The sequence below is a fragment of the Adiantum capillus-veneris genome, chromosome 5 (genome assembly GCF_014529385.1).
Source record: "Adiantum capillus-veneris isolate H3 chromosome 5, ASM1452938v2, whole genome shotgun sequence".
Classification (NCBI taxonomy): Eukaryota; Viridiplantae; Streptophyta; class Polypodiopsida; order Polypodiales; family Pteridaceae; genus Adiantum; species Adiantum capillus-veneris.
In genome coordinates this window covers 169,753,063-169,774,215 of record NC_140935.1, presented here as the reverse complement: position 1 = coordinate 169,774,215, position 21,153 = coordinate 169,753,063, and the positions used below count along the sequence as shown (strand labels likewise).

At 45.6% G+C, this 21,153-nt stretch overlaps 1 protein-coding gene across 1 annotated transcript; it reads right to left on the bottom strand.

Annotated features, from left to right (window-relative positions):
• Window positions 1-5: 5 nt before the first annotated feature.
• Window positions 6-20,770, bottom strand: LOC147458535 (uncharacterized). Its single transcript, XM_086513187.1, has 4 exons — window positions 20,679-20,770; window positions 20,526-20,595; window positions 194-254; window positions 6-112 (listed from the first exon to the last, which is right to left on the bottom strand). Exons 1-4 carry the CDS (start codon window positions 20,768-20,770, stop codon window positions 6-8), a joined length of 330 nt encoding a protein of 109 aa, XP_086369313.1.
• Between the last annotated feature and the right edge of the window lie 383 nt (window positions 20,771-21,153).

The following is a 21,153-nucleotide window of genomic DNA, read 5'->3' as shown; positions in this document are numbered from 1 at the left end:
TGAGGTCAGCCACTGTAAAGGTAAGTAAATGACCCTACTGGAGTTGGACAGTGAGCCAAACCAACAGAGGACTTGGAATAGTTGGCAGCGTCCATGTGCATCCACATACATACTGTTTGGTCTTATCATTGAAAATCACTTTGGGCCTCGCTAACACATTTCTCACATACAGATCATGAGACTTATCAGATACCTTCATTTCTCCAAGTCCGAAGATCCTTTGAGGAATAACACCTGATACCTATCACATCCACCTGAAAAAGACACAAGAAAAACATTTTGTTGACATGTGGATCTTAGAACTTTGTAAATCTCTTTGAAATGAGCAGTTAAGGAACTTCAAACACATTGAAAAGAAAATAAACGAATTGCATAAAGGCTGATCACGTGGAGGGTTGCCATGGCACTGTACCACCAGATGATGTGTCAATGTGGCATGGTAGCGTGATGGTGTGGCACCCACTCTGTAGTGTTTCCTGGGATGACCCGCAGAGGATTGTTTATAGCCAAGTTGTTTTTGTAAACCATTGGTTCTAAATAGCAGTGCTGTCGGGGTTGCTTTTGGCAACCAGAAGCCAGAAGTAAATGGCTTGGGCGCCAGTCGTAAACAGATTGTGTAAGTGGGCTCGCAAACGATTATACCCATGGTTGTTCGCAAATATAATAAAAAAATAGTGCAAGGATGCCTGTTTAAAGGCCAATACTTGTGAGAGGGTTAACTTTGCCTGTCCAGTGTCTCAAGTAAAGTGTTATTTCAAGTTATGATTTGCTACAGTGTTTCCACCCCCTATTTCTGTGGTATCAAAGCTATCCAAATGGTGTAGCAATCCATTATGGAAGCAGCGCTACCCCCAAATCCCATCAACAGGATGAGGAGTATGAGAAAGTGGAAGATGAAGTTGAGGAAGAGTCAGCAGAGGACCAATCTGAGACTCAGCACTCGACAGCTCCTAATGTCATAGTTACAGGGGATGGCCGTTTTCAGGTCCCCGTTCCTCGTTCCCATCCTAATTTCCCGTTCCAGATCCCCGTTCCATGTTTCAGACGTGAGTATCCGAAACAGGGAATGGCATTTCATGCACATTGTTCCCTGTTCCCCGTTCTGGGTAACTAAGGCTGATGTGGACTAGGCTCGGGAAGCTGATGCCAGATGATCTTCTCATCTAGTCCAAAGTCCTCGCTATGCAAGGTATATGCAGATACAGCTGATGAACAGCATCATCATACAATGGAAGGGAGTGGTGAAGCCCCAGATTAAGGCCAATCACATTGTGCTATTCACTTGAGATGCTATAACTTCAACACCCTCTTTGCAACTCATAGTGGACATATGTAGGAAGACCAAGTGATGAAGAAGTTACCATTGACACTCCAGCAGTTGTACACTCCACTGCATACACCTCGGATTTGCTACCACCAACCTTTACTTGGGAAGAATGCCATCTTACGCATCAATTGCCCAACAAAAAATTGAACTATAGACCACACTATGTCCAAGAATCCCCATTCACAAACTGTGAGCACATCACGTCCAAACCTTCCTAGACAATGAACTTTTGGAACACATCATGTCCATAATCTGGCCAACAACAATGAATTTGTAAGGACATCTATAGTGTTTTGTATTGGTTCCTTACCAGATGCATGTGCCTTGAGCTCTGACCCACGGGTTCAAACACAAAGAACTTTAACTCCAAACACATGGGTCCAAATTACATATAGAGAGCTCCTTTTGCCCCTCTGTCACTCACAAGCCTTTCTCTGCCTGAAGCAAGTGGCATCATGGCCACCGTGGTCACCGCCACGTGTGCCATGCAGATTTCTTGAGTGGCATCTATGCCTTCGCTATCCTGGTCAAACATGCATTGGCCTTCATCCATTTCGGAGACTCAAATCTTGCCTTTGGCTTCACTCTCCCAAGAAAACAGATCCACATCTTCCTTGAGGGACTTCAATTGTGCCGAGGAAGCTAATTGGATACAAGTCAATGCACGTTTCATAGCCAAGTGTTGGTTTTGGTTCCTCTTCGTTGATGCAGAGGTGTCACGTGCTCACTTCACTTGCGCCACGTGGACACGCTTCTGCCATAGTCTAGCATCAGTCTTAGCGTAGGACCTAGCCTGGCACCTTGTGAGCCTCTAGCAGAACGTGCATGTCCAAGCTGGTCATAGTTGCATACCCTCTCTTGCACAGTACAATCATTTCAACATGAGCATTTTCCAAAGCATAGAACCCTTTTTGCCAGAGAGGAGGCGGGACTTCTTGATGAAGTACACGAGCATTCTCCATGTAGTGCACGAACAACAGAAGCATGACACAAAAGGGCAAGCACCTGCAGCAGAGCAGGCAGACACCCACAAGTCCTAGCGCTTTTCTCAAGATCAGCCCAACGTTTTCAACCTCAAGCAATCAGCGTTTTCAGCCCTTAGCCTTGCGAGAACCCGCACCCACCCGGTTGCAGATCCTCGCCAGTTTTCCCGTCAAGACCCAAATCAGCCTAGCGTTTTCAGAATTCATCAGATCAGCCTGGCATTTTCAGATTTCAGCCAGATCAGCCAGTGTATTTGCATTTCAGCCCTAGTCCGACGAAGCAGTTGCATATTCAAGCTGCAGTACCGCCACAGTAGCAGATCCCCAACAGAGCATCTAGCGTTTTCAGCTTTCAGCGTTGACGCCGTCGTCGTCGACATCGTCATCGTCATCACAGATCTCTATCTTGACGACGACACCTTCATCATCGTCATCGCACATCCCTATCTTGACCACGACACCTTCGTCGCAATCGTCGCAAATCTCGGACTTGACGACAACACCATTGCCATCCTCGTCGCAGTCACCATCGTTGTCGACATAGACAAGCAGTACCCATCGTAGACCTCCCCATCTTTAACATAGACCAACAGTACCCGTCGTCGACATCATTGTCGTCGACATAGACCATTAGCACCTCGTCGTCGACATCATCATCGACGACATAGAACCTTAGTACCTTTGTACCCCTTTAGTACCTCAGTACTCAGTCCCCAGCATCAGTACCTATTAGCATTAGCATCATTGTAGTAGCATTGTGCAAGAATAAAGAAAGTACTTGCTCTGGCAACTCAGCAAGGGGGCCCTTGAGGGTTGGGACCCGACATTACTGTATCGTCTCTTTTCTCTCTCTTGTGTCTCTCTCTTTCCTTCAGCTCAACTCAGTTCTTTCAAGTGAAGTAAAGTGTCCCTTGTGTTTGTGTGCGGAGTACTAGATTCGAGCAAAATCCTTATACTCTTCCGTTGCACTTGACATTGGGATCAGAGCTCTGTGTGCGTTGCACCTGACATTGGTATCAAAGCTCTCTGCGTGCTTCGGCTTTGCGAATTCAAGGGAAGAACCAAAGAACCCCAAGTACCCAAGAACCCAAAGAACCTCTCCCAGTTTTTTTTTCCCTAAAGAATCTTCGAGTCCTGTCCATGGACTTACCAGATCCCATCTTCATTGTCATGCTTTTGAAGGAAGATCGCTATCGGATACACAACCCAGATCTTGAGTATCAGGATCTACTTGCCTCCTATGCGGACATGGGCGCAGTATCACCTTGATCTCTTTTCCCGATCCCTGCATTAGGCATTCTGTCCTTGGCATCTAGCTGCATCCATTTGCCCTCGCCATTGAACCCTTGCAGAAGACTTTGGGACAAAATCTTTCATCAACATCGGTAATGTTTTCACCATAGTCAGTGTTCGGGGAACAGAATTGCTACAGTAGGCAGAGTCAACACTATTTGGTATAGAGCCCAGGCTGATATTCGGCAATCGTAGTAAGGTTCGACAATGACCCTTACAAGTGTTTGCATAGCCAGCAGTACCCGCAGCACCCGCAGTACCATCAGTCCTTGGTTTCGAGGGAATCTACACTCGTTTGTGCATCCACAACATCATTATTCAGCATCAGGATTCAGAAGTACAAATAGAAGTTCGACAACTGTGTCTCACTTTTAACAGGGGGGATGTCACATGCGCACTTTGCTTGCGTGCATGTCCAGGCCAATCATAGTTGCATACCCTCTCTTGCACAGTACAGTCATTTCAGCATGAGCATTTTCCAGAGCATATAACCCTTTTTGCCAGAGAGGAGGTGGGACTTCTTGAAGAAGTACACGAGCATTCTGCATGCAGTGCACGAACAAGAGAAGAAGCAGGCACCCCCGCAGGAGAGCAGGCAGGCACCCACAGGTCCTAGCGTTTTTCTCAAGATTAGCCCAACGTTTTCAGCCTCAAGCAATCAACGTTTTCAGCCCGTAGCCTCGGAAGAACCCGCACCCACCCGGTTGCAGATCCTCACTAGTTTTCCCGTCAAGACCCAAATCAGCCTAGCGTTTTCAAAATTCAGCAGATCAGCCTGGCGTTTTCAGATTTCAGCCAGATCAGCAGATCCCCAACAGAGCATCTAGCGTTTTCAGTTTTCAGCCTTGACGCTATCGTCGTCGACACCACCGTCGTTGTCGACATCGTCATCGTCATCACGGATCCCTATCTTGACGACGACACCTTCATCATCGTCATCGCACATCCCTATCTTGTCGACGACACCTTCGTCGCCATCGTCGTAGATCCCGGACTTGACGACAACACCATCATCATCCTTGTCGCAGTCACCATCGTCGTCGTCGACATCATCGTCTTCGACATAGACGAGCAATACCCATCGTAGACCTCCTCGTCTTCGACATAGAGTAGCAGTACCCGTTGTCGACATAGACGATCAGCACCTCGTCGTCAACATCATCGACATAGAACCTCAGTACCTTAGTACCCCTTCAGTACCTCAGTACCCAATCCTCAACATCAGTACCTCAGTACCCAATCCCCAACATCAGAACCCATTAGCATCAGCATCATTGTAGTAGCATTGTGCAAGAATAAAGAAAGTACTTGCTCTGGCAACAGAGCAAGAGGGCCCTTGAGAGTTGGGACCCGACATCCCTATGTCATCGTCTCTTTTCTCTCGTGTGTGTCTCTTTCCTTCAGTTCTTTCAAGTGAAGTAAAGTGTCCCTTGTGTTTGTGTGCGGAGTACTAGATCCGAGCAAAATCCTTATTCTCTTTCGCTGCACCTAACACAAGGCTATGCGGAAACGACCGTCAAAGGGCTCGTGCAAATTGCCCCAAGGCCCACGACCTCTACAGCATATCAAAATGCATCCACTTCAAATGTGCCCTACAAGGTGGCATCTCAAGATGCGTTACTCGAAACGAGATTTTGAAACGGGAAACACCAACGTGCATGAAACGCCATTCCCTGTTTCGGATAGTCACGTTCCAAATACGGAATGGGGATTAGGAACAGAAAGTTAGAATGGGAACGAGGAACAGAGACATGAAAATAGCCATTCATTGTAACCATTGCCAAAATGCCATGCTCATAAAGGCGTTTAAAAACGCCGACACCAGCACCAAATAACTAGCCAAGTCGTTGGGCTTTGGGCAATGCCTCTCAAGACGCAACAGATACAGCTCGTCGCCACTTCCTTGCTCTGTCTCTCAAAACACAACACAACCGGCTACCAAAGCCTCCCAATGGTCCCTACGTCTCAAAGCGCATTGAGGGAGCTGACCAAAAATTGCCCGACGTTTGAAAACGTTGTTTCGCCCTTAGAAAAGATCCCTGTCGGTCAACTGCCTTTCAAAACACTACAAGGAACTTGGACCTTATTTGCCGTAGCGTTTTAAAACGGTGTAAAATCCTAGTGCTGCGAAAAAACATAGATTGTCTAAGCCTCCTCACCGTCTCCTCTTTCCTCGACGTGTGCTAGTCCTCACTCCTCTGTTCTGATACCATGTCAAAGTCGACGGTGCGGAAGCATAGAGCCAAGAGAGAAAGCGAGAGAGAGAGAGAGAGAGAGAGAGAGAGAGAGAGAGAGAGAGAGAGACTTAACCAACCAACTCGGCAATGAATTAGATTATTATACAATGGGGACTTCGTGTACTTATACATTGGCTTGGGGGCCTTAAGTACCCTCCTCAAAGAATTGCCCTACCAAGAATCTTGTCAAATAAGTAAAATAAATACCTAAAGACAAAATAGATATTGGGATCACATTGTGCTAGATGCTATAACTTTTCACCCCTCCCCCCATCAAAGGAAGGGTTATCGCCCTCAATACAAATAGGCACTTACTCCATGCAGACATGCATTCCTCACAAGATGACAAATTTCAAAGCATGCACCAATATAAAGAACACACAATATGCAACAATCACATCCACAATGTACCTGCTGTCACAAGACGGGCACCACATGCCAATAGAAAAGAACAGACTGAACAGACTTTTAGCACTTCAATAACATTTGAAACTGAAGAGAGAGAGCACACGTGACACGGAGTGGCAGAATTCCACCCCAGAGAGTATTGGCCCCAAACCTTGGCGCCCCTTTCGATATTTCTTTATATTGCATTATCAAAGTACAAGCCGGTACTCCAAACTCTGAACCTTCTCCAAGAAGCATGCCACAGAATGAGCCCTAAGCTCATATTTAAAGGCCCTTGGCCTAAAAAGCAATTACAGTGAAAAGCCTTCAAAACTCAAAAGCTCCTGGTCCAAAAAGCAATGCCAAAAGCTGCCAGCTTTTCGTGAATCGCGCCGGGGTCCGTACTACAGGCAATGTGTCAGCCTGCAACGTCACCAAATCAAGGTTAGGGTTTCTGATGTTAGGGTTAGGGTTTTGGACAAAATTTGGGTTTTTAATTTTAGGGTTAGGGTTTCAACAAAATTAGGGTTTCGGGCAGAACAAGGGTTTCTGATTTTAGGGTTAGGGTTTCGGGCAAAATTAGGGTTTTTTATTTTAGGATTATGGTTTCAACAAAATTAGGGTTTTTGATTTTTGGGTTAGGGTTTCAGCAGAATTAGGATTTCAACAAAATTAGGGTTTCGACACGTCAACAGTTTGTTACATCTCCCCTTCTTGGAAGAGAGTAATCGTCCGCGATTACAGTATATCTCCAAAACAACTCAAGTTAGCTCAAAAATTTCCGAGGGTCATTCCGAGGGACAATCAGTTTGCTCTTTTTATTAAGGAGTTAGCTTCTCCTTTCTGCTTTTTGATCAAGGAGTTAGCTTCTCCTTTCAACTCTTTTGATCAAGGAGTTAGTTTCTCCTTTCGACTGTTTTGATCAAGGAGATAGTGTAACAGACTTGGACACTCCAAGTCAAGAATCATCCGCGACAGCACCAGATAACCACTTCAAAACAATTCACAGATCACAATAGATTTGCACTGGCCCGGCGGAGTTCCGTGCCTAGAGATATTGGCCCCAAAGACTGGCGCCCCTTTCAGATAAAAGTACAAGAGAGTGGTTAGGGTTTCACTCTCAGACTCTGCGTCCAGATGCTCTAAGAAGTGAAGCCCTCACCACTTATTTAAAGATACAAGGGATGCCCAAAAGCAAAGCCCCAAAAGCTTTTAAAATAAAAAGCATCGGTTCTCTCTCTTAGAGAGTCTTTTCTCTATTTTTATAAAAAAAAGCAAAATTCACGTAAATCAATTTTCCACAAAAAAAAAATCCAACCTCCGCGATTTTCGGAAATTAGGGTTTCTGATGTCCGCCACGTCATCACTTTGTGACAATTAGCTTCTCCTTTCGACTGTTTTGATCAAGGAGTTAGCTTCTCCTTTCTGCTCTTTTGATCAAGGAGTTAGCTTCTCCTTTCGTCCAGATCGGAACTCTTGATATTCCGGCATAGTAAAATTAGCCATCACACCCAAACCGTACTGATCTTCCACGGGTGTCTTGATGCACTAAAATTACATACCCAAGCTGAAACCGGCCTGTTCAATCCAAAAAGGGCGGTAGACTTTACTTCAAACCTTGATTTAGCTTTCACCCATTATTAGTCGTCTATTATACCTGCGCTATAGTGACACAAGAGAGGGGAATGGGATACAGATGCTAGAATGCACCTGTATGAGAAGACCGACACCAGATTGGCCCCTAACTTAGGCGCCCCTTTCGGTATTTCTTTATTCTTTCAAAGAGGGAATAAATGTTGTGGATCCCTACAAGCTGCCCCGCACAAATTTGGCTGAATTTCAACTGTTCCAGCCTGATTTCGGCAACATAACTGTACTAGGACCCTTCACAGTCAGTATTCCCACGCATTGACTGACTTTCCCGACGCATACGGGCACTTTGCAAAACCTGGCGAGAATCTGCAGCACGCTGAATTCTCTGTTTTCAGCCCTGAAAATGCGCCAGATCACCTGTACAGCGGTCCCCTTGCGTCCCCGAACCTCCTGGGGGTATTAGGGTCCGTTTAGGGCCAAAACCCTAAACCTGCAAAAATACACAGCAGGCTGTAATTCACTGTTTCGGGCTCCGTTTCGCGTGCTGGTCGCATCCGTAGCAAGTCCTCGAGCTCCTGCACCTGTAGGGCTACTTGCCCTTTGAATCGGACGAGATTTCTGGCGTGAAACCTCTCCGAATTCACCTGTACCTGCGAGGGGATTAGCCGCTAGCTAATCCAATACCTGTGCAAGAGGCTCTTGCCTCGGCAATCGCGCATGAACCCACACAACTGTACATTGGTCAAATGAAGAGCCCACTAGAGGGGCATAACATACTGCCAAAGGGGAGAGAGAGAGCAGTGCGTAGCGTGCAGGGCATCACTCCTGGCACCGCACTGTGCATAAGAGGGAAAGCAAGCACTCCATAGCTCTTAACCTGTGACAAAATCTGAAAATGAGGCTCTCTCTCCTTCAAATTCAGCGCCACTTCTTGTTGCATGAGGAAAGTGCACCAGAAGGTGCCACTTGGCACATTTACAAGCATTTTCCCGTTTCGGGGTTGCCGCCTAAAAATCTCCCAACCGGTTGCCCAATTGACTTCACGACAGAGTAAGAAAATGTTCCCTTTGTCATTCCGGAGGTAATGACGCCAACAAATTTTCAGGTCCCAAAATAGCAGTTCCCTAAATTTTAGGAGATGCTGCCATTGTATCTTTCTAGGTCATCCGACCCTCTTTGTACACTGTGGCCACATCCAAAACTGAAATGTAGCCTCTGTAGCAAAGGATTTCACTTTGGCTAGTCAATGACCCCACTTGGCTAACCATAGTCCTTATCCAACCTTAGTGCTCTCTTGCCCTTAGGCCTGGACTCCCTCTGGACAGTTCCACACTAGCTATGCAATGCAGGGCAGTTAGATTTCCCGAGGGGTGTTTCCAAAAAGTGAAAGTAAATAGATAATAAGAAAGAAATCAACAAAAAGGATAGATAGTAGTCACACGCTGGTGACACAAGCAATCTCGTCCAATTAGGAATATTCAGTAATTGGCACATCCCACTGCAACACAAATGCTTACATATGCATGTTACAAGACACAACAAGCAGCGCCGCTGAGCACTCCCCCGAGACAAACGGTTTGCAGTATGAAGCTACTCAACGACTTCCTCGTCACTCCCCCTGCAAATAACCTAAAAAGGTCCAGGCCATGAGCTCAGAGGGCTGTACAACCAAACACTCCCCAGACCGCAGTTTGCGTCGCTTGGAGGTTCAAGCATACAACCAAACGCTCCCCAGGCATCGGCTTGCGTCGTTCAAAGGTTTTCTAGCATACAACGGAACGCTCCCCAAGCATCGACCTGCGTCGTTCCAAGGTTTTCAAACATACAACAGAACGCTCCCCAGGCATCGGCCTGCGTCGTTCCGAGGTTCAAACAAAAACAATACTTCTCACTTCTCCACCCGGGAGTAAAATCACCAATCATTGAAACCAGAGTCAAAACAATTCAAATCGGCACCAAAATAGGTTCAAAACAGATACCATCCATTTCAAACAAATTCCAAATAGGATCACCAAACAAGTTCAAACAGAACTCAAACTTATTAAGCAATCTCGACTTCAGTCGAGCTCGAAAAGTCGATTAACTTTCCATCTTGATACCTGAACCAAAAATTAGGATTAGGTTCCTTCCATGAGGTCCTAGCCGAGCACAGCATGGTCTATCAGTGTTGCTAAATTGGCTTTATCTTACAGAAAAATAATTCTCACTGGAGACATCCGAGTACAGAGTATTCCTAGTGCGTCATTCAAAGTAATGACGGGAGCACTGAGAACGGGAATATCTGTAAGGCCACCAGGAACGGGTACTTCTGATACGTCACATCGGATGGGTGACAGGGAGCATCGGAAAGAAGTATCCGACCATCGGGGAACGGACATCTCTGATGCGTCATAGGATGGGTGACATAGAGCATCGTGAAGGAGATTGTACCGTAAGTTCGGACGGAAAGGACTAGGTGATGGGTATTCCTGAGCGTCACAAGGTGGGTGACGGGTGCATCGGAAAGGGAATATCCATAGTCGGCAGGAAATTCCAAACTGTGTTAGAATTGTGCACAAGGAAAAGCAAGCACTTGAATGAAGATGGGTTAATAGGAAACTTTGAGGAAAAACAGATGCTTTCTGAGAAAGCGGGATTGCTTTTCGGGAAAGCAGATGCTTTCCCGCGAGGAAGTTTATGTTTGCATTGCAATTGTGCGTATGATTGCATCCAGGGACGCCTGGGAAGTGCTGTGAAAGCATTGTTTTTAACTTATAAGGTTTTATTGAGTTTTTGGGCAGGTTCAGACTATTTTTAAAATACGCTGCCCGCCCACTTAATAAGTGGGCAGCCATCTAATAAATAAGGCAACAGATCAGCCAACGTTTTCTCTCTCTCTTTTTCTGGCAGAAAAGAAAAAAAAAATTATATAAAAAAAAAACGGCCGCGATCTCTACGCGAGCAGTTATTCGTGCCCGTGGCTAGGAGCTATAAAAGCATCACATGCCCTCACTTAGAGGGAAAGACCAATCTTTGCAAGGAGGAGATGTTGTTGCAGATTTCAGCCGTAAAGAAGACGTTGCCGGTGATGCCCATGGCTGCCCCAAGTGTACCAGATGTCGCTAAGACTCAGTGCGCGAGTTCCCTCGCGAAAAAGTGCCTACGGAGCGTGTTTTCATCGCGAGAAGTTGCTGTTTTTCTCTGTTTTCAGCCCATAAACGTCGTAGACGGGGCTGATTTACGAGAAGGAACCCGAGAACACCCCTCTTCTGTGTGTAAGATTGAAAGAGAGGATTTTCTATGTAGAGATCTCTTCCGGGGAATTGCTTTTCGAGAACGGAGTTGCGTTTCGAGCGTCGAGACTTTGAAGGTAACGATTTTCATGTTATGAACTCTGAGCATTTGTTTGCAGGTGTACTTCCTCTAAGTGAGGGAGTAGGAGCAAAGGAAGGCATGAGCCTCTGCAGGAGAAAAGCGCTCTGAGGAACTAGAGCCAGATCAGCCAAAGGGTTTCGTACCCGAGTTTGGGAAGTAGATCCACGGATCGGAGAGAGGTAGTCTCTCAAGTTGTGATCCGGAAGTTGGGATTCCCAAGTAAGGACTTCATGTCCGGGAAAGTGTCACGAGGACGTGGCAGTTATTAACCATGTCACAGAGATGTGGCAACTGCTAACCTTGGTTGTTGGTTTCTTTCCAATGGGGTTTATTTTATTTATTTTGAGACCCTCTTTTTGAAGTAGCAAACGGTCGGACATTGTATGGCCAATGTGAACGGTAGATTCACCCGCAGACGGGAAGTGGTCGGCACTGGAATTCGTATGGTAAGAGGATGTCTAGGCTCAGAGCAAGATCATATAGGTCCCCCCGTCGCACTTAGCAAGTTGGTGGATACTAGGAAGTGAACTCAATTAAGGCGTAAAGTCAAGGTGGGACTACCAACAAAAAGTATCCGACAGTTGGGCCACATTGCATTTTTGGATGCGGTCCCCAATGAGGATATGATGGTCAGAAGACCAGTGGGAGCCCAACGGAAGCATCTCCTAAAATTTAGGGAACTGCTATTTTGGGCCCACGAAATGTGTTCGCGTCATTACCTTCGGTATGACTAGGGGAACACTTTACAACTCTGCCGCGAAGTCAACTGACGCACCAGTTGAGATATTTTTAGCAGGGAAAGCCCAAACTCGGAAACTGGGCGACGTGTCAGCTTGTGAGCGATTCTGCCACTCTGGGAGGCAAAAACGAGCTGCATATCATCAAAGGGGGCGCCATTTTCAGCCAGAGGCGGATTGCAACAGGTACAGAAGCTATGGAATGCTTACCTTGCCCTCTATGCACAATATGGTGACGGGAGTGAAGCCCCGCACGCTACATACTGCTCTCTTTCTCCCCTACGTGCAGTTATGTGATGCCCCACAAGAGGGCTACTCATTTGACTGATGTACAGTTGTGTGGGTTCATGCTTTTATGCTGAGGCAAGAGCCTCCTTGAGCAGGAACAGGGGTAGCTAACTGCTGCTCCAAAAAAGGCACTGGTGAGGGTCATAACCTCACCGTACAAGTGCAAAATCAGCGCTGTGTATGCGCTGTAATTTGACTGTTTTTCAGCCATACGGACGCCAGGATCATTGGGAATCGTGCCCCACTGGCAAAGGACAGTTAGGGGACTGTTTGGGGCTGAAAACAGGGCAAAAACCAGTAAATACAGCGTGCTGAATTTACTGTTTTTGGACAGGAATCAGAGGGTATACGATAGTGCAAGCGAGTTCCAGCAGGGGAATTGGTTTCGCGCAAGTTTTGGGGCTGTTATGCTGCCGAAATTTGGCCAAATCAAATGGTATCTAGGTGGATACACGTGAAGGATTCCCAGGACCTTACCTTGTAATTTACCCTCCTAAAGAATAAAGAAATACCGAAAGGGGCGCCAATTTTGGGGCCTACAGGTTGTCGGCGTCTGCTCGGAGCATTCTAGCTTCCGAGCCGTGTGTGTATTCAAGTGTTAACTCCCGTCGCAGGTTCTCTTTGCAAAGTGCTCTGTGTGTGTGTTTAAAGTAAAGAATTTCGGGTGAAAGCCAACGCCTACCGCCCTACGGGCCGGTTTCAGAAAGCAAAGTTGTTCTGCGGGAAGAGGACTCTGGAAAGAGAGTTGGAAAAGAGTTGCAGGGATGCCATGCCCTGAGTCTGGAAGGTGAGATCCAGAGGCGAGAACCTTGATTCTCGAGGAATTGGAATAAGGAACGGAAGTTCCTTGGAATAGGGTTTTGCCCTAGGAATCGGAAGCTGAGGCTTCCGAGAACCATCAAGTCTTATTCTAGAACGAACGTGATAATACATTCGGTTTAAGTGCTTGTATAGACTTCTCTTCAGTAATAAAGATACTATTACGAGGGGGGGACCAGCCCATCTTCTGGTCCCCAGTATTGTGTCGATCTTCTCACTTTATCTCTCTCTCTCTCTATCTATTTCTCTCTATATCCTCTGGCTTCAATATTAAGTGATAAATTTTATTTATCCGAGTATATTTTATAGTGCCATGCGCTCCCGTTTGTGACAGTGGTATCAGAGCATGGTCTCCTCTCTTTCTCTGTAAAGAGGGCGACTCTGGGAAGATACGGGAAGAAGCCATGACAAGCCAAGAGAGAAGTAAGCAGGCGGAAACCTAAGTCCTGCAGGAAAAGCTTGCAGAGTTGGAAAAAAAAATTCTCTCCCTGCAAGAAGTCGACACAAGGCTTGGGATTCTCTGAGAAGGCGACAAGAGCATGATGCTCAAGAATCCAAGGAGCGGAATGCTCGAGATTCTTCAGAATCCTAAAAATATCCATGAACCTCAATCCAGAACTATAGCCATGAAATCACGTCATTCCGGGAAGGATATGAAGGTCTCTAGACCTAGGAACACTTCCAATCAAGTTTGATACTTTTGACGGAAGGGAAGATGTCGCGAAAGCTACCGCTTTGATTCGACAAGTTTGAAGTTGCCTTTGCAAACGGCAATTTCTGAAAAAGCGTCAAAGATGAGGACATGAACCGGTAAGGTAAGTATTGAATTATTGAATTTTTGAATTTCTGTTTAAATTAATTTTAAAGTTCTCTTTTCAGAAAGAACTAGCTCAACTCACCATTGAGCAAGATTTGGAATCTTTCCGGTTTCTCCCCGGCAGTTTAGTTAGACCTCTACAGTTGAGGGTGTTGCTAAATTGGCTTTATCTTAAAGAAAAATAATTCTAAATGAATTATTGGATTTATAAGTGAAAGGGTTTTCTCGCTTGGAACACCAAGGAAAAATAATTCTAAATGAATTATTGGAATTTTAAGTGAGAGGGCTTTTCTCACTGGAGACATCCGAGTACAGAGTATTCCTAGTGCGTCATTCAAAGTAATGACGGGAGCATTGAGAACGGGAATATCTGTAAGGCCACCAGGAACGGGTACTTCTGATGCGTCACATCGGATGGGTGACAGGGAGCATCGGAAAGAAGTATCCGACCATCCGGGAACGGACATCTCTGATGCGTCATAGGATGGGTGACATAGAGCATCGTGAAGGAGATTGTACCGTTAGTTCGGTAGGAAAGGACTAGGTGATGGGTATTCCTGAGTGTCACAAGGTGGGTGACGGGTGCATCGGAAAGGGAATATCCATAGTCGGGAGGAAATTCCGAACTGTGTTAGAATTGTGCACAAGGAAAAGCAAGCACTTGAATGAAGATGGGTTCAGAGGAAACTTTGAGGAAAAACAAATGCTTTCTAAGAAAGCGGGATTGCTTTTCAGGAAAGCAGATGCTTTCCCGCGAGGAAGTTTATGTTTGCATTGCAATTGTGCGTGTGATTGCATCCAGGGACGCCTGGGAAGTGCTGTGAAAGCATTGTTTTTAACTTATAAGGTTTTATTGAGTTTTTGGGCAGGTTCAGACTATTTTTAAAATACGTCGGCCGCCCACTTAATAAGTGGGCAGCCATCTGACAAATAAGGCAACAGTTCAGCCAGCGTTTTCTCTCTCTCTTTTGCTAGCAGAACAGAAAAAAAAAATTGTTAAAAAAAGAAAATGACCGCGATCTCTACGCGAGCAGCTATTCGTGCCCGTGGCTAGGAGCTATTAAAGCATCACATGCCCTCACTTAGAGGGAAAGACCAATCTTTGCAAGGAGGAGATGCTATTGCAGATTTCAGCCGTAAAGAAGACGTTGCCGGTGATGCCCATGGCTGCCCCAAGTGTACCAGATGTCGCCAAGACTCAGTGCGCGAGTTCCCTCGCGAAGAAGTGCCTACGGAGCGTGTTTTCATCGCGAGAAGTTGCTGTTTTTCTCTGTTTTCAGCCCATAAACGTCGTAGACGGGGCTGATTTACGAGAAGGAACCCGAGAACACACCTCTTCTGTGTGTAAGATTGGAAGAGAGGATTTTCTATGTAGAGATCTCTTCCAGGGAATTGCTTTTCGAGAACGGAGTTGCGTTTCGAGCGTCGAGACTCTGAAGGTAACGATTTTCATGTTATGAACTCTGAGTATTTGTTTGCAGGTGTACTTCCTCTTAGTGAGGGAGTAGGAGCAGAGGAAGGCATGAGCCTCTGCAGGAGAAAAGAGCTCTGAGGAACTAGAGCCAGATCAGCCCAAGGGTTTCGTACCCGAGCTTGGGAAGTAGATCCACGGATCGGAGAGAGGTAGTCTGTCAAGTTGTGATCCGGAAGTTGGGATTCCCAAGTAAGGACTTCGTGTCCGGGAAAGCAGAGTTGTTTTGCGGGAAGAGGACTCTGGAAAGAGAGTTGGAAAAGAGTTGCAGGGATGCCATGCCCTGAGTCTGGAAGGTGAGATCCGGAGGCGAGAACCTTGATTCTCGAGGAATTGGAATAAGGAACGGAAGTTCCTTGGAATAGGGTTTTGCGCTAGGAATCAGAGGCTGAGGCTTCCGAGAACCATCAAGTCTTATTCTAGAACGAACGTGATAATACGTTCGGTTTAAGTGCTTGTATAGACTTCTCTTCAGTAATAAAGATACTATTACGAGGGGGGGACCAGCCCATCTTCTGGTCCCCAGTATTGTGTCGATCTTCTCACTTTATCTCTCTCTCTCTATCTATTTCTCTCTATATCCTCTGGCTTCAAAATTAAGTGATAAATTTTATTTATCCGAGTATATTTTATAGTGCCATGCGCTCCCGTTTGTGACAGTGCTATTAGAGCATGGTCTCCTCTCTTTCTCTGTAAAGAGGGCGACTCTGGGAAGATACGGGAAGAAGCCATGACAAGCCAAGAGAGAAGTAAGCAGGCGGAAACCTAAGTCCTGCAGGAAAATCTCGCAAAGTTGGAAAAAAAAATTCTCTCTCTGCAAGAAGTCGACACAAGGCTTGGGATTCTCTGAGAAGGCGACAAGAGCATGATGTTCAAGAATCCAAGGAGCGGAATGCTCGAGATTCTTCAGAATCCTAAAAATATCCATGAACGTCAATCCAGAACTATAGCCATGAAATCCCGTCATTCCGGGAAGGATATGAAGGTCTCTAGACCTAGGAACACTTCCAGTCAAGTTTGATACTTTTGACGGAAGGGAAGATGTCCCGAAAGCTACCGCTCTAATTCGACAAGTTTGAAGTTGCCTTTGCAAACGGCAATTTCTGAAAAAGCGTCAAAGATGAGGACATGAACCGGTAAGGTAAGTATTGAATTATTGAATTTCTGTTTAAATTAATTTTAAAGTTCTCTTTTCAGAAAGAACTAGCTCAACTCACCATTGAGCAAGATTTGGAATCTTTCCGGTTTCTCCCCGGCAGTTCAGTTGGACCTCTACAGTTGAGGGTGTTGCTAAATTGGCTTTATCTTAAAGAAAAATAATTCTAAATGAATTATTGGATTTATAAGTGAGAGGGTTGTCTCGACGACCGCGATCTCTACGCAAGCAGCTATTCGTGCCCGTGGCTAGGAGCTATAAAAGCATCACATGCCCTCACATAGAGGGAAAGACCAATCTTTGCAAGGAGGAGATGCTGTTGCAGATTTTAGCCGTAAAGAAGACGTTGCCGGTGATGCCCATGGCTGCCCCAAGTGTACCAGATGTCGCCAAGACTCAGTGCGCGAGTTCCCTAGCGAAGAAGTGCCTAAGGAGCGTGTTTTCATCGCGAGAAGTTGCTGTTTTTCTCTGTTTTCAGCCCATAAACATCGTAGACGGGGCTGATTTACGAGAAGGAACCCGAGAACACACCTCTTCTGTGTGTAAGATTGGAAGAGAGGATTTTCTATGTAGAGAACTCTTCCAGGGAATTGCTTTTCGAGAACGGAGTTGCGTTTCGAGCGTCGAGACTTTGAAGGTAACGATTTTCATGTTATGAACTCTGAGTATTTGGTTGCAGGTGTACTTCCTCTTAGTGAGGGAGTAGGAGCAGAGAAAGGCATGAGCCTCTGCAGGAGAAAAGCGCTCTGAGGAACTAGAGCCAGATCAGCCCAAGGGTTTCGTACCCGAGTTTGGGAAGTAGATCCACGGATCGGAGAGAGGTAGTCTGTCAAGTTGTGATCCGGAAGTTGGGATTCCCAAGTAAGGACTTCGTGTCCGGGAAAGCAGAGTTGTTCTGCGGGAAGAGGACTCTCGAAAGAGAGTTGGAAAAGAGTTGCAAGGATTACATGCCCTGAGTCTGGAAGGTGAGATCCAGAGGCGAGAACCTTGATTCTCGAGGAATTGGAATAAGGAACGGAAGTTCCTTGGAATAGGGTTTTGCCCTAGGAATCGGAAGCTGAGGCTCTCGGGAACCATCAAGTCTTATTCTAGAACGAACGTGATAATACGTTCGGTTCAAGTGCTTGTATAGACTTCTCCTCAGTAATAAAGATACTATTACGGGGGGGGACCAGCCCATCTTCTGGTCCCCAGTATTGTGTCGATCTTCTCACTTTATCTCTCTCTCTATCTATTTCTCTCTATATCCTCTGGCTTCAATATTAAGTGATAAATTTTATTTATCCGAGTATATTTTATATTGCCATGCGCTCCCGTTTGTGACAATCAGCTCTTGGACAAACATTGTTTCTTTGGTGGCGGCGATGGTAGTCCCAAGAGATAGCAATCACATCGAACCTCCAAGGTCATCTGCTCGTGAAGAGACATCTACTGAGAGATGTCGAGAAATTTCGAGGTATAATCTGCTAGGGTTTCCATGGCAAGCATTTGAGGATACCCCGCTCTGCCAGAAGTTACACTCCGAAGGAAGATGTCAGAACCATATAACTTCGGACAAATTTTTTTCTTGAAAGCTTGCCAAGTACTTGGAGTGTGGCGACTTGGTAGCTATAGACATCAACCTCTACATGGCACTGCTTCTGAGAAAAACAGTGACTCGAAACAAATCTCGATCCTTCTCTTGTAAGTGATCTTAATGGCTTATGTCATGTAAGACATGAGCGGTGAAGATGGGAGCGCGCCCGATGCGCGATGAAGTAAAGGTGGGAGTGGCTAGTGAGTCCGGGTTGGAGGCCGAAGATACCTCACATAATAATTCCAATAGCTTTGTCTGCTCTTTTATAGGACCGGTATGCTTTCCGAAAAGCACACGCCTGATGCTCTGATACCACTGTCACAAGATGGGCACCACATGCCAATAGAAAAGAACACACTGAACAGACTTTTAGCACTTCAATAACATTTGAAACTGAAAGAGAGAGAGCACACGTGACACGGAGTGGCGGAATTCCACCCCAGAGAGTATTGGCCCCAAACCTTGGCGCCCCTTTCGATATTTCTTTATATTGCATCATCAAAGTACAAGCCGGTACTCCAGACTCTGCACCTTCTCCAAGAAGCATGCCAGAGAATGAGCCCTAACCTCATATTTAAAGGCCCTTGGCCTAAAAAGCAATTACAATGAAAAACCTTCAAAACTCAAAAGCTCCTGGTCCAAAACGCAATGCCAAAAGCTGCTAGCTTTTCGTAAATCGCGTTGGTGTCCATACAACAGGCCACGTGTCAGCCCGCAACGTCAGCAAATCAAGGTTAGGGTTAGGGTTAGGGTTGCTGACTTTAGCATTAGGGTTTCGGGCAAAATTTGGGTTTTTGATTTTAGGGTTAGGGTTTCATCAAAATTAGGGTTTCGAACAAAACTAGGGTTTCTAATTTTAGGGTTAGGGTTTTGGGCAAAATTAGGGTTTCTGATTTTAGGGTTAGGGTTTCAACAGAAGTAGGGTTTATGATTTTAGGGTTAGATTTTCAACAAAATTAGGGTTTCAACACGTCAGCAGTTTGTTACACCTGCATGAGCCATAGAAACACAATCAATGACACATCATTGGATTGTGAATAGGTATTGCCAATGCTAGACAAAAGGTATTTCCAACATTATTTACGAAAAAACTGCTTCCAAAGTGTTGCAAGTGTAAGAACACATCATTGGATTGTTAGGTATTGCCAATGCTAGACAAAAGGTATTTCCAACATTATTTACGAAAAAACTGCTTCCAAAGTGTTACAAGTGTAAGAACAACCATTCTTGTTTGCTTCATAGTGCTTCGATAATAGACTCCAAAGTAAATGAGGTTTTTAGCACCACCAATGTATCATAGCTTGGGAGAAATCAGGAGTTCATGCTTCATACATTACACCTTGTCCATTGCCCCCAACTACAAAACCACCTTCTCTAAACACGAACGCACCCACCCTTACAAGCTATAGCCCATCCCCTAAAGTGTGTTCCACACTGTAACATCCAGCTTAGCTATCATTCTCTACAACGAGAGAGAGGGGGTTGAGCCACCACCAAGGAATTTCGTCAAGTATCCACTCTTTAAGCACCCAACAAGATCAAGCCCACGCATCACTACTTAAGTGATCACCTATTGATCACATTGCTTTCCCTACATTTTCAGCCACGAGCTCTTCCTACACACGTTCCTCTCACGACCACAATGAACTCTCAATTGCGCCGCTTGTTTCAAGGATCCTTGAGCATCGAGTCTCTTATCAGCTCCAACACACCCCACATATTGCCTTTTTTAAAATCCCATGTCATATTTGACCTTCAAGAACAATAAAGATAAAGAAATTCCTCTCTCTCTCTCTCTCTCTCTCTCTCTCTCTCTCTCTCTCTCTCTCTCTCTCTCTCTCTCTCTCTCTCTCTCTCTCTCTCACACACACACACACACACACAAAAGTAAACTGGCTGCAAACTTCAAGCTGACAGTAGAGGCAGGGGAGAATTTTCCACCAAAAGCTTAATTAACACATTACAGTCCACCAAATATTACAAGCTTTACTCAATCCACTTGTGTGAACTGTTAATCATACTTGTTACTACTCCAATGAGAATTTAACCAATTAAGTATAAAGGACACAACCCCAAACATTGTGCATAGCAATCAGCAGGCATGCTTAACAAATGGATATACTTCCCGTGTCCCAAGAGCCAAAACCACACGATACCCAATTTTCGGCTTCACTGTATCACAGTCTAGAACCCGAAACCTCTTCAGTGTGACCTCTGAAATGAGATCCCTATGAGATGTAGACAGTTAATAAATATATATGATGAGCTGACTTAGAAAACCCAGATTCTCCCTTGCTCCTGAACTGACAAGTTGCACTATTTAGACTAAACACAAAAACGGCTCTGAGAAAGGCAAGATTGTCACAAACTTTACTGTGTCAATACAATGTGGGGGAGATTGCCCATCATGGGCAATCGTAAATGATTCGATGAAGCACAATTTCAACAGCAGAAAGAGAAACTGAAAATCCTAATGGGGGGACTCACATGAAAGCATGTCAGGAAGGAGCAGCGGAAGCAGAAGAAGAGGACGCCGCAGCAGATCGAAGTGCGGTGGCTTCGCGACGTAGCTCCTTGACCACAGCGGCCAGAGCCTCCGGGTTCACGCCCTGCTCAGTAAGTGCCATGAGCACGGCCAACGTGGGGCGGTCCAGCCCCGTGTTTAGCAGGTTGGCCATCCGATACGCTAACTCCAGCGCTTCGCGCGCTCTGTCGCTCCTCCCTTCTTCCATCGAGGAGAAAAGAAATCACACCGGCTTTTACACAAACTAGTTTTGCTTGGCACCTAGTTACTTGGTTAGAGGGCATCCACACGGTGAGTTCCAGAACTATTCTTAAAGGAACTCTTAAAAATAGGGTTACATTCATGCGCATGTCCCTTTAGTGATAGAACCTCCACTTGTAAGTTATCCAATACTAAAACGTTAGGTTTCTTTGCTTCAATTAGGTATTATACTCCGTAGAGAAAGTCACCCTTCTAAAAGAACCGTTCCTTTTCATAAACTTTTGCCATTTTGCAAAAGTTTATGAAAAGGACTCTCCTCCTACTTCTCCTCTACCTACTCAAACTCACTGTGTGAAGGGCAAAGTTTTGCAAAAAAAACCCACTGATCTC

Bases quoted from the DNA above. Each gene is read 5' to 3' on its own strand.
- LOC147458535 (XM_086513187.1), bottom strand. From the start codon at position 20,770: ATGGAAGAAGGGAGGAGCGACAGAGCGCGCGAAGCGCTGGAGTTAGCG. The intron at 255-20,525 runs GTGAGTCCCCCC...TGTCTTTTTCAG, and splicing joins CCTTCCTGACATGCTTTCAT to GTGGATGTGATAGGTATCAG. The intron at 113-193 runs GTATCTGATAAG...AAGACCAAACAG, and splicing joins TCGGACTTGGAGAAATGAAG to TATGTATGTGGATGCACATG.